This window comes from Oryzias melastigma, linkage group LG11 (genome assembly GCF_002922805.2).
Source record: "Oryzias melastigma strain HK-1 linkage group LG11, ASM292280v2, whole genome shotgun sequence".
NCBI lineage: Eukaryota > Metazoa > Chordata > Actinopteri > Beloniformes > Adrianichthyidae > Oryzias > Oryzias melastigma.
Genome location: NC_050522.1, coordinates 6535659 through 6548165, shown reverse-complemented (window position 1 = coordinate 6548165; position 12507 = coordinate 6535659). Strand labels below are relative to the sequence as shown.

General features: G+C 38.4%; 1 protein-coding gene across 21 annotated transcripts in view; it reads left to right on the top strand.

The window, feature by feature from the left end:
- adgrb2 (adhesion G protein-coupled receptor B2) overlaps positions 1 to 12507 on the top strand; it is a 346501-nt gene that overhangs the window by 249238 nt on the left and 84756 nt on the right. For all 21 annotated transcript variants that reach the window (XM_036214184.1, XM_024293674.2, XM_024293614.2 and 18 more), the window contains one exon: positions 1002 to 1128. In XM_036214184.1, coding sequence (XP_036070077.1) covers positions 1002 to 1128 — 127 coding nt within the window. The remainder of the gene's footprint in view (positions 1 to 1001; positions 1129 to 12507) is intronic.

The window sequence follows — 12507 nt, the reverse complement described above, 5'->3', positions numbered from 1 at the left end:
GTAGCATTCAACGACCGCTTTTTTAAAGCTACTACCAAAATTGGTAGTTAGCATAGTCACTGTAATGTTTGTTTTAGCTGTGTTGATTTGTTTTTTTTTTCCTGTTGCAAACAAGTTTGGGAGTTCCAGACTTTGTAAATATGCTAACATGGCTAACGTGTAGCAGGGAACAACTATTTTTTCTAACAAGGATGGGAGTTAGCGGAATCAAAGTTAGCTGTTTCGATCTTTTTTTTCACGTTGTAAATAAAGTTGGGCATTACAGACTGTAAATACGCTAACACAGCTAACGTGTAGCAGTGAACGATTGTTTTTTTTACGTTACTAGCAAGGTTGGTAGTTAATGGAGTCACAATAGTGTTTGTTTTAGCTGTGTTGATCTGTTTTTTTGTTACGTTTCTTGTTGCAAACAAGGTGTAGCTGTGAACTACTGTGTCTTTTTGAAATTGCTAACAAGGTTGGTAGTTAGCTAAATCACACTGACGTTTGTTTTAGCTGTTTCAATCAGTTTTTTTCATGTTACAAACAATTTTAGGCATTTGTGACTTTGTAAATACTTTAATACGGCTAATGTGTAGCAGTGAACGATTGTGTGGCTTTTTTTAACGTTACTAGCAAGGTTCATTTAACTCACATGTGTCAAAGTCAAGGCCCGGGGGCCGATCTGGCCCTCCGGGTAATTCTATCCGGCCCTCCAAATCATTTTATTTTATTGTTATTAATGTTATCTCACGTTTATTTCTAACTTGTATAATTCTGACAAAATATTTTCTTACAAAGAGTAAAATATTGAAAGTTATTTAAGATTTAAGTTGAATTATTTTAAAAACTTACTTTTAGAGTGTTTAATAAATGTTTATCCTGTTCGGCCCGCAACCTAAGGTGTGTTTTGGATTCCCCCCCCCCCTGTGTGACTGAGTTTGACACCCCTGATCTAACTGATATTCATTCTCTTTCCCCCACCCACACCCATCCACCCCCCTCTTTCTCTCCACCTCCAGGGAGGCTGGCGCAGAGAACTGGGCCACCGAAGGCTGCCAAACGCTCGCATCAAACACTGTCCACACCAAATGCCGGTGCAGCAGGATATCCAGCTACGCCGTGTTAGCGCAGCAAGCTAAAGACCCGGTAAGTCGGTGGTGTACAGCCAACTGTACTCAGAGGGACAATGGGGGGGACTGGGCGGCGGCCAGCGGGGGCCAGGCTGGTGAGCAAATGAGCTTTAGCAGCAAGAATTGAGCTGGTTTTATTCTTCACTTCGCACTCCACTGTCTTATGTTTGAGGTGATTGTTTTTGTTCTATTTACAACCTGGTGGTGGTACGCTCTGAGCTTTTTGGGGGTTAACAAAAAGTCAGGTTGCTTGGTGAGCTATTCCCATGTGACATCAGGGGGAAAAAAGTGAGCATGAGGAGATTGTGTAGTTTTCTGAGTGTGATTTTGCCTTTGGCCACCTAACCTGCACTTCCATAAATAGTTTGCATGGCTGGCAGAGTGTGTGTTTGACATGATTCAAGAAGGCTTTTTTTTAGCAGTTCTGTACACTGTCTGCTCCAATCTCCATTATTAAGGTAGGGGTTAGCCAAACACATGACCATTTTTATTTCACTACTGATGTTTACCCAACATATAAATTCACTTTTTTACTCTCATTTATTTAACTTCTGTTATCAGAATTAAATCAAAATATCCTGTTTTTCAGATTTTTTCTTGGTTTTCTATTCAACTTACTTACCTTTGTCTGTCATTTAGAATTTGGCTTTGTGTACAGGAGGTCCCATAAAATAACATTTAACTGGATGATTAAAACAAACAAACAAACAAAACATTTATCACATTTTAGGGGTAATTTTGCATTCCAAAAATCAGACTAAAACAAATTAATTGGATTACAAAATACTTATTGTTGTCTGAGGCTCTATCTGAATTCTTCCCTTCTCCCTATCTCTTCATTTGTAGGGACATTTGTAGAGCTAGGGGTGTCCGAATAGTTTTTTTATAGGGCAACCCTCCAAGCAGAGGAATACAGAGCCCTTCGTTTCGCAGGGGTTTCGCATCGTGGTGTGCCGCAGAGGAGAAGCACATCTTTTCATGTGGGTGTGCTCCGAAGCACAGAAGTTTACATTTAACTGTGAGTGATGACTTTTTGTGGTAGCATGACCTTTTAAAAATTAAAAAAAACATTGTTGTTAAATATATTTGAGCGCTGGAAGCTTCGCTCCAAAGCTCGCAGACCAGTGATAGTCAATGAGTGGAAGTGATGTCTGAGTTATGAGACACTATTTTTCCATAACTCTCCGTTTAGAGGGCTAAATGTAGGGGTGGGGAGAAGGGGAGAATTCGGGCCGTCCTTAAGGGAAGTTTAGCGGATAAAAAAACGTCTGAATTTCAATTAATAAATGGACACAACTGTTGAGCAAAGGAAATATATGTAAATCTGCATTACCAATCATTTTTTCTCCGTACATTTTTACATAACTCAGTTTACAGTGTGACATTTTTAATAATAAAATAATAAATAAATGCTACATTTTAGTATTTGTAAATTTAGAGACGTTTTTGGATCATTTATTACTATAGTCAAGTTACAACTACTTTAAATCTGTGTATTCGATGTTTTGCACAAATTCCTAAAACTTTTATCAAAAGTTAATATGGAATCTCAACCTAAAACTATAATTGTACTTGTAAATTATTACTTTACCTTAACACATTTATTATTACGTTTATTAACAATCCATCTACACCTTTTGCTTAAAAGAAGCGTTTAAAAATGTATTAACATGACTAAAGGTAAATTATGTCATTGGTAGGTTTAACACTTTTGTCAATTGCATTTTTAAAGGCAAAAAAAAGAGTCAAAAATTAGCCTGAAAATACTTTATGCAATTTAGTATTTAACACTAAAATTCTACTAAAATTTGAGGACAAAGCTCTTTTCTGCAGAAACTGGATTAAAGAAACATGGCAGAGAGTTAACTTTAGATTTACAATCTATGGTGTTTGGAGGAATTTGCTATAAAATACTGTTTGTTGGTCATAGGAAACTAGCTGTGTCTTTTTGCTGGGACTCTTCTGCTTTTTCTTGGGGCTCGAGGGACATATTATCTCTTCATGTTGGCATTTGTACAGTGGAAAACCTCAGAGGAAAAGTTGAAGGATGCTGCTGCATCTCTGTCTATCTATCCTAAGAAGGACCGTGGAGTGTGTAACTCTGTGGATAAAAATTCTTTACTTTGAGAAACAAGAAGTATTTAATTTAGCCATAAATTAAATTAAATGATGAATGTGATGTGAGAAAATAACTGACTTTGCACACTTTTTTAAAAACCCCAAAAAATATCTTCACCACCTAATAAGGAGACTATTAAACTAAATAAAAAAATGATAATTACTATTTTCTCCCTTTCTAGTTCTATATCATAGAAATGTCCCCGTGGGTGTGGACTAAAGGTTTATCTCATCTTTTTTCAAAGACGATCTCTAGCAATAGAAGACTTTCCATTACAAATCTTTTCTAAATTAAATAAATAAATAAATAAAATTAAATCTCAATGCTGCCCTTCTCTGACACTAGTTTTGGTTGAATTGTCATCACAGATGATGCATTTTAGTTTAGTGATATCACTTCCTGTTAGGAATCTTTAAATGATTACTTATTTGGAAAAGCTTAAGAAATTTATAATGGCACTTCTTTTATTTTTTTCCACACTGTTTCAGGATAAGAAAAACAGCAGTCCAACCACTGTCCAGCGCTGATTCAGCATTGAGGGAAAAAAGGCGTAATTAGCTGCCTTGCTGGACTGAGGATATTTATAATGCAGTGAAGGAGTCATTTCCTTCTGCTCTGCTGCCTTCATTTACATCATTTTTTTATTGAGTGTAAATAGGGTCAAATAAGGTTAGGACCTCAGGTGAAGTAATTACTTTTTTTCATGGTTTAGTCCTTCAAAACTTTCTTTGCAAGAGCCTGGAACCTATTACAAAGTGTTCATTCCCATAATATGGAAGAACATAATGGCTGTGACCTACATGCTAAACGGGTCATTCCAGCTACTGTTTCACCTTCCTATGATTCCTCTTACGGCTAAACAATATTGACTTTTCCTCTTGCCACACAGCAATTGGGTCGGTTGTGTGGAATGAAAGTGGGCTAGGAGGGAAAAGACATCGACTTTTGTGGAATTTGTGGCATCAGTGAGGAGGGTGGTAGTCATTAGCGGGAGATCATGCAGCCCCCAGTAAAACGGCGCGGAGAAGCAGAAGGTATGGGTCAGTGTGTTCTCCTCAATGGTTCTCAGTTGTAGCCGAGTGTGCTCCATTGCTGTAGGGTTCTCCAAAGTTAGACTCACTATGATAAAAATTGTGTTTTTAACATGTTTTTGTAGGAAGTTTCCCTCGCTGGACAAAAGACATTTTAGATTAAAACAAGTTTTTTTTCATTGTTGAGCCAAGGGTGTGATTTATACTCATGATTTGATGTGTGTCAAAAGAGAGGCAGAACATGTGAGTTTGATGTGTGAATCACGAACACAACATTACTGTAATGTTACCACTCAACATCCAGATAAACCATTGAAGAAGACCAGGACGACGAGGAACGTTTAGAGCTTTTCATTTCTTCTCCAGATAATCAAACTAACAAATATACAAGAAGCTCTAAAAAAACAAAACAGAGCATGAAATGCACGAAAATAAAAGTATTTTATCAACACTTTAATGTAAGAATCCCACACAAATAATACAAAAATATGTTACCCTAAATCAGGAGTCTGCAACCTTTAACAGTAGAAGAGCCATTTGTACTTGTTTACTAGATCAAAACCTAAGAGGAGCTGCATAGTCTTACTTTAGCCCAAGAAATTTGGATTTGCATTCATTTCCTTCTTTTTTTATAGAATCTTTTGTCTATTTTTTGGCACAAGCAAAAGCAAAAAAAAAAGAAAGAAACCAGCATCTCTCAAAATGTGATTTAATTTGTTTGTATTTTAACTTTTACCTTGGGAGATGTTAAATTAGCCAAAAATTTAGCTCATTACTTAAATACTAGCTAAACTCCAAAATAGCCTTAAATTCCTTAGTACACTAAATTTGTCAAAGAAAATAGCCTGCTGCTAAAATATCCCTAAAAGCCCAAGTAAAAAATAAATTCGCTAAAACGTTAGCATGTTGCTAAAATACTAGCTAGACTCCAAATTAGCATAAACAACTCAGTAGAGGTCAAGTTGGCCAAAAAAGCTACCTTGTTGCTTAACTACTAGGTGAACTCCAAAATAACCTAAAATTTATCAGCTAGTGTGTTGCCAAAATAGAAGCTAAACTCTAAATTAGCCTAAAAACCACAGTAGATAACAAATTAGCCAAAAATGTTGCCAGAGAGCCACCATGGAGAGATAAAAGAGCCACAGGTTGCAGACCCCTGCCCTGAATGTATATAAACACAATTACAAATTTATGGGATTGCCACAACAGAGCTTAGGTTTTGATGGTAACAGATATTATAGGGCACATGTTGGATTTCTCCCTCTCTGATGATCACATAAAACCGGAAACCGGAAGTTACGCGGTAAAACCGGAAGTTGCTATTTTCGGTAACCTTACTTTTTTTTTTTTTTTTCTTAAACTTTTTAATATGCCCCTCCCAAAATATGAACTTATTAACTAAATTTTAAATTGCCTCAAGGCAACACAGTTACACTGGACTTGGCAACATCAGACTTTTCTCCTAAAAGTGTGACTTATATGTTTTTTTTTTTCGTCTTGATTATTCATTTTTTGCTCCTGTGACTTATGCTTTGAAAAATACGGTATTTATTATTTTAAATTGTTGTGAATCAGGAGCAGATGTATATGGATGTATTAATATGCATCCACTTGTAGATGACTAGATCCATATAGCTGGGATCTGACTCAAGTTGTAGGACTGGACAGCTCTAATATTGCTCTCCTATTTAGTTGTACTGGCATTGTCAGGTTGGGGTTGTGAGGAGCAGTAAGCTAGTGATAGAGCATGTGAACAAAGGGATGATGGGAAATGAGAGCAGGTTTACTCCACACTAATATATCCTTAACATAGAAAAGTTTTTTTGTTTGTTTTTAGTAAAAAAAAACAGCCATGATCATAATTACAGCTGGTCGGATATCCCAAAATGCCAAATTTTTCGGCATATTCGGCAGGTTTCTGCACGGCTTAATTTGGGACGGCAGTCACAGTTCTGTACGCTGTATGGTGATCACGGAGGTGTTAAGAAAAATCTAAATTTTTACGGTTGGACTATTTTTTGACATTTGGATGCCTGAACACATTTTGAGGTCACGCAGTGGCAGGAAGTATATATTGTAGAAATCATACAGTAGCAGCGTGGGAACTCGACGAGGGACGTTGGCATGGCCTGGGCTATGTGATCAGAGATCAGTCTGGTGATCCTGTGGGTCCAAATTGGGAGACAGCATTGACAACTGCAGTGACTCTGAGACCTGCGTATTTAAAAATTCTGGTTGACACAAAGAACATTGTATTTTATTATTATTGTGTTGTCTAAAGATGTGTAAATAAGTAAAATGACAAGATTATAATCTGTGCTCAAAATCTAAATTGTGAATTACCTACACATTCTCACTCCCAACTCGTCATATATGGACGTGTAGTTTGGGCCCCCTCAGTGTCACTTTTTGACGTTTTGGGTGTCCCCAAATCATTGCTTTTTTGATGTGCGGGCTGTTCCCATTAAATCATGGGTCCCTAACCCTCAAGATGTGGAACTGGTACTAGGTTAGGGTACTTGGTCTGGGTTAGGGTACTGGTACTGAGTTAGGGTACTTGTACTGGGTTAGGGTACTTTTACTGGGTTAGGGTACTTGTTCTGGGTTTGGGTACTGGTACCAGGTTAGGGTACTTGTACTGGGTTAGGGTACTTGTACTGGGTTAGGGTACTGGTACTGGGTTATAGGGTACTTGTTCTGGGTTTGGGTACTGGTACCAGGTTAGGGTCCTTGTACTGGGTTAGGGTACTGGTACCAGGTTAGGGTACTTGTACTGGGTTAGGGTACTTATACTGGGTTAGGGTACTGGTACTGGGTTATAGGGTACTTGTTCTGGGTTTGGGTACTGGTACCAGGTTAGGGTACTTGTACTGGGCTAGGGTACTTTTACTAGGTTAGGGTACTTGTACTAGGTTAGGGTACTTGTTCTGGGTTTGGGTACTGGTACCAGGTTAGGGTACTTGTGCTGGGTTTGGGTACTGGTACCAGATTAGGGTACTTGTACTGGATCAGAGTAGTGCTCTTGTCTGCGTCCCAAGGGTTGGATACCCCTGATTGGCATCTGTGACCCGGTAGCAAGCGGCCTTCTGACCTGTACTAATTCGTAGCCCTGAGGTTGGGGACCTCTGATTTAATGGGAGCAGCCAGCATGTCAAAAAAATGAGTTGCGGGACTCCCAAAACATCAAAAAGTGACGCGGAGAGGGTCTGACCCATACGTCCATATATGATGAGTTGGGAGTGAGAATCCATTGGAATGACCAGTGGTGCAGACTGGCTCACATTTTATATACTCTCTCCCCGGGGTACCAGGTGGCCAGTGGCACTTGATATGGACAGCCCCCGTCTGGAGACATTTAAGATATCGTCCAATCAGAGCTGCTGCTGGCCGGCAATCTGGCAGCCACCGCTATCGCCTCATTTCTTAATGGCACTGCCATGTACATCTATGACCATGCTAAGGATTTTCAATCAATTGGGTGGTGGCAAGAAGTCTTAAAGATTGTACTGCAGCCTCCCATCACATGGTGGCAGTTGTGATCATAGCATAAAAATCACACTGGGAACGCTTATAGAGCAGATCAAAATATGATCAGAGGGGGACTTTAAAGTTGTAGCTGCTGTTATAACTGACAACAGACAAATTAGAAACTCTTTAAATAGTAAAAAACACTCAAATAAACAACATAGACATATGCCTCCACCGGGGACACAACTATGGAAGTACACACCCAAAGTAAAATGAAGACATACAAGCAGGTATGGTCAGGAAACAGAAATACAAGCTCTGAAAACACACACTCGTGTCGAAGATGTATGGCTGTTGGAGCGGAGCCGAGTATCAGCAGCCCAGCTCTGACAGCTTATCCCAGGCCACGGCACTGGGGACAAGGGGGGGCTAAGGATTAACCTCCATGTTTAATAGAAAAAGTAGGGGGAGGAGGAGGAGAAAGAAATGGAGGGATTTAGAAGCAGTGGTACCATTACAGGCCGTTTACAGTGGAGCGAAGGATAGCCAGTTAATCCTGTTTACTTTTTATAGCCTCTGGGATTTCCGCATGTGTATTTTTGTGTATTGTGCTGGATGTGTTTTAGTCTCTTTAAAAAGACCATGACTATCAGATACAATGCACAGGCTTTTACTTCAGATAAACAAATGAGAGTGATGCAGCTAGGTCAGGTAGTCGTAAAATACGCAAAACTCCTTTCTTAGTTCTTAAAAATTACCTAACACGAGCTTGACACCCTACAGACATGTCTGAACCCACTGCTTCCGCGGTACTTGCAGGTTGATCGTGGAGCTTCTATCGGATTTTTGAAAGTCAGTTCAACTGATTTTGTGCCCGGAGTCAGTAAAGTTACTTATACCTCATTTTCTTCAGTGTTGTGTGCATTAGTGAGCCACAGTCCTAGTTGTGTCAGGAGGAGAAATTGATTACAGCTTTCAGTTGGCTGTCTGAGCTTGCTTTCATAGCTGCAGAGGGATTCATGGTTGGGTCTGGCCTAAGCAGTTAACTAGCACTGTGAGGGAGAAGGTCAAGGGTACGAGTAGAACCTAAGGACTCCGTTCGTTCAGCGTAGGCCAGACAGAAGCATGTTGGCTGGGGAAATAAATGGTTTTATAAGCCAAATGACAGCATTATTAGCATCTTCAGAATGGATTGTCCCATAAAGGATATATCACATGAAGCACCTGATGCTAGCTGCCTTTCTGTTGCTCCATCATTTTCACTAAACGACTCGCCGTAATGAATCAAGTGTTTTGCCTCCATCATTACCGCTCAGAGTACCACATCAGAATGGAAACATTTCTGTGTTGGCTTTACTATTTAGAAATATTAATGTCCACTGATCCCAATCTGACTTTGGTCGGGGATGAATGAGGTTCTGCAGAATGGCAGCTCATATTTTAGGTTGCTATAATTGGGGCAAAGAAATGGAGCCTGCCCCAGATGAAGCAACGCAACAAGGTTAGGCTATGCAAATATCTTGCACTTGTCAACCATAATTATAGGAGAAGAGGTTCTAAAATTTATGAAGGAATTTGCATGAGATTGCATGAGAACTGTTGATTCCTTTGCTCTATTAATTGAAGGATATCCAAGTGGCAGAAACCATTATGTGTGAAGAGGGGGAACTGATGCGCCCTACACTTTTATCCTTAAGTTACATGAGCTCAAAGTGGGCAGGATTAATGCTTTGCTCGTGTATACAATAGAAAATAACATTTGGTTTTCAGTATTAGAAAAACCTATGATTTTAGTGACCAATATTCCAATTACGGAAAGACTTACAATGCATGACCATGTAGCAAAACAACTAATACATCTCACTGCATCAGTTTTATTTAAATAAATTCAACAGAACTTAAGTTATACTCCAAATGACCCACGTCTTCATGAGAGGGGAGCATCTAACATGAAAGAGGTCTGTCATTGGTCAAATGCGAAAAGGGCTCTATTTCATTTGTTAAATATGTCAAGCTGCCATAAAATTGATTTTTGCATGTGTAAACAATTAAGGTAACAATTTCTTTGTAATTGAAGTAATCTTTTTCTATACTTGTACTGCGCATGTTGATATTGCAATGACAATAAATTTGCGATGTATTTTACAAGCTAATTTTATGATGTATTGTGCAAGCTGATAATGCGATGATGATAAATTTGCGATGTCTTTTACAAGCTAATAGTGCAAAGATGTATTGTGCAGGCTACGTTTGCAGTGTTGGAATAAACTTGCAAACTTTTTTGAAGAGTTTAAAGTCCAGTTATCTTTGCATCTATTTTAAAAGAATACCCAGTGGTCTTTTAATTGTGAAGATGGCGTTTTTAGTAGTGCTCGGCAGATCGATCCAAAGAATCAATAGTATCAATCTCAAGTTGGTATTGGAAACTATTTTCTTTTTAATTGAAATGTTTGTCCTAATTCTGTTTCTGTCTATCAAGTAATTCAAAAAAAGGGAAACTTACAAAAAGACATTCAAATCACAATCACCGCATTCACGAAAAAAATCAATATTGGTATTGATATCGGTGATATACCAAATGCTCATTATCCCCCGGTCCTAGGTTTTAGGCAAAATCAAAACAATCTGTCACTTTCTAGGACATAGTTTCTGCAGAGCCGCAGGAGTTTGTCAGAAATTCGCACAGGCTGTGGGCACAGAAGAAACTTTCCATCTTTTCCTGTTATCCCTTTGTTAACACTCTCCAACTAGCTTACAGCCCCTCACAACACCAACATAACATTAGCGGTGCAACAAAAATGGCCACCACCATTGGAGCCATCCAGCCAAACACGTATGTAACTAATAGTCGACAAGTTGGATGTATCAGAATGAAGCAGCATGTTTTCATCTGCTCTTTATTAACAACAATTTTAAACCTGTCTACATTTAATGTCTTCATATATGTGCTCTAGGACTGCCACGATTAGTCGACCAATCGACGACTTGTCGACTTTTAAAATAGTCGATGACTAGTAGTCGATTAGTCGTTACTTTATATTATATGGATTGTTGTAAAGTTGCAAATTAAAATAGTATAATGCCAATTTTTGGACTATTTATTAAGGTTTTAAAGGCTATTTTGTAATTTAGCTAATATTTCAGCTACATGCTAGCTGTTTTGGCTAACTTGTGCTTTTTCCATTTTTTAGGCTAATTTAATATTTATCTGGCTATCAGTTTCAGGATTTTCAGCTATTAGCTTCAGTAATTTCGGCTATCAGTTTCAGGATTTTCAGCTATTAGCTTCAGTAATTTCGGCTATCAGTTTCAGGATTTTCAGCTATTAGCTTCAGTGATTTCAGCTATCAGTTTCAGCATCTTCAGCTATCAGCACTAGCATATTTAGCAGCCAAATTCAGCTTACAGCATTCACACTAGTATTATCACAGGTAATGCTATATATCTGGTGTTAAGTTAGTTTAAAGCTAATGATGGTTAAGATGTGTGCTTTACATCCAGTTTGCTAATGACCAGATTAGTCGACTAATCTGAAAAAATAATCGTTGATTAGTCAACTAGTAAAATAATCATTTGAGGCAGCCCTAATGCACTTTATCATGAAAAAAATGCCAGAAAGCATGTTAAAAACAAAAAAAACACTTATTTTTATTGGAGTGGGTTGCAAAAATGACACTATTTGGATGGCAAAAACCATATTAAAGCAGCTTGTAAACTTTTCCCACAGGTAACTGTTTCTGGTAGAGTTAAAATTTAGAATCAGGAAGCCTGCTACGATAGAAAAGACCACACAAATTCAAAAAGTTAGGTTGATGTTTGTAAAAGTGGCATATATGATTTATAAATTGACAAATTCTCCTCTGATTCTCAAACCACTGACTCTAAATCTAGAGCAGGACTCCTGGCCTTTCCGGACAAGCAGCAGAATGTAGAATTTGCATCACTAAACCCATCAAAGTGTTGGATAGAGGAGCGTTACAGCACAATCCAACTGGAAACAGGAGCTGTGCATGTCCTGGTCGGTCGGTCAGACTCCTGGGAAAGTGTCATGAATGCTGTATCCCTGACTTCAGTTTGCAAGCAAATTTTGTGGAGAAAAGGGTCTTGGCCACTACACCAGCAGGAGGTCAGTCTCAATCTTCCAGCTTACCAAGAAATGTCGCCATGCTGTGCTACAAAATGTCAGGAGGAGTTTTATCTATTCCACCATATTTTGTTCCAAACCAACTCTCAAATGATTAAGATATCCCAAACTAGCTCATGTCCCAATAATAAAAATAATAGTAATCTCAGGAGTGTGTACCTATGGAGAAAAAAAAAAACGTTGTTAATTCATTAACAGAATAAAAAAATAAAAAATAGTTGGATTAATTGTGTAGTTGCAGCAAATAGAAAATAAAACTGGATTTATTCTGAACAAATCCTGGTGCGTTTGTACATCTGGAGGTCCTGGATTGGTCTGGTATGGAGCAGCTCGTTTGGCCTATGTGGAGACTTGACCTAAAATATCCGTTCCCTTTGGGATGAACTGGACCAAAGATCCAGGCCCTCTCATCCAACATCAGTCTTTGACCTCTTTATTACTTCACAGAATTAATGGAGACCGACTCCCACAGAAACTCCCTGGAAAACCTTCCAAGTAGAGTAGAAACTGTTAAAGCTATAAGGAAGTTCATATTTATAGATTTGTACTTGAAAGTCATCAAAAGCTTCTCTGTTATTATTATTTTTACTTGGAATTTATTTGATTGGAAGGTGGTTCTTTTTATGAAATACA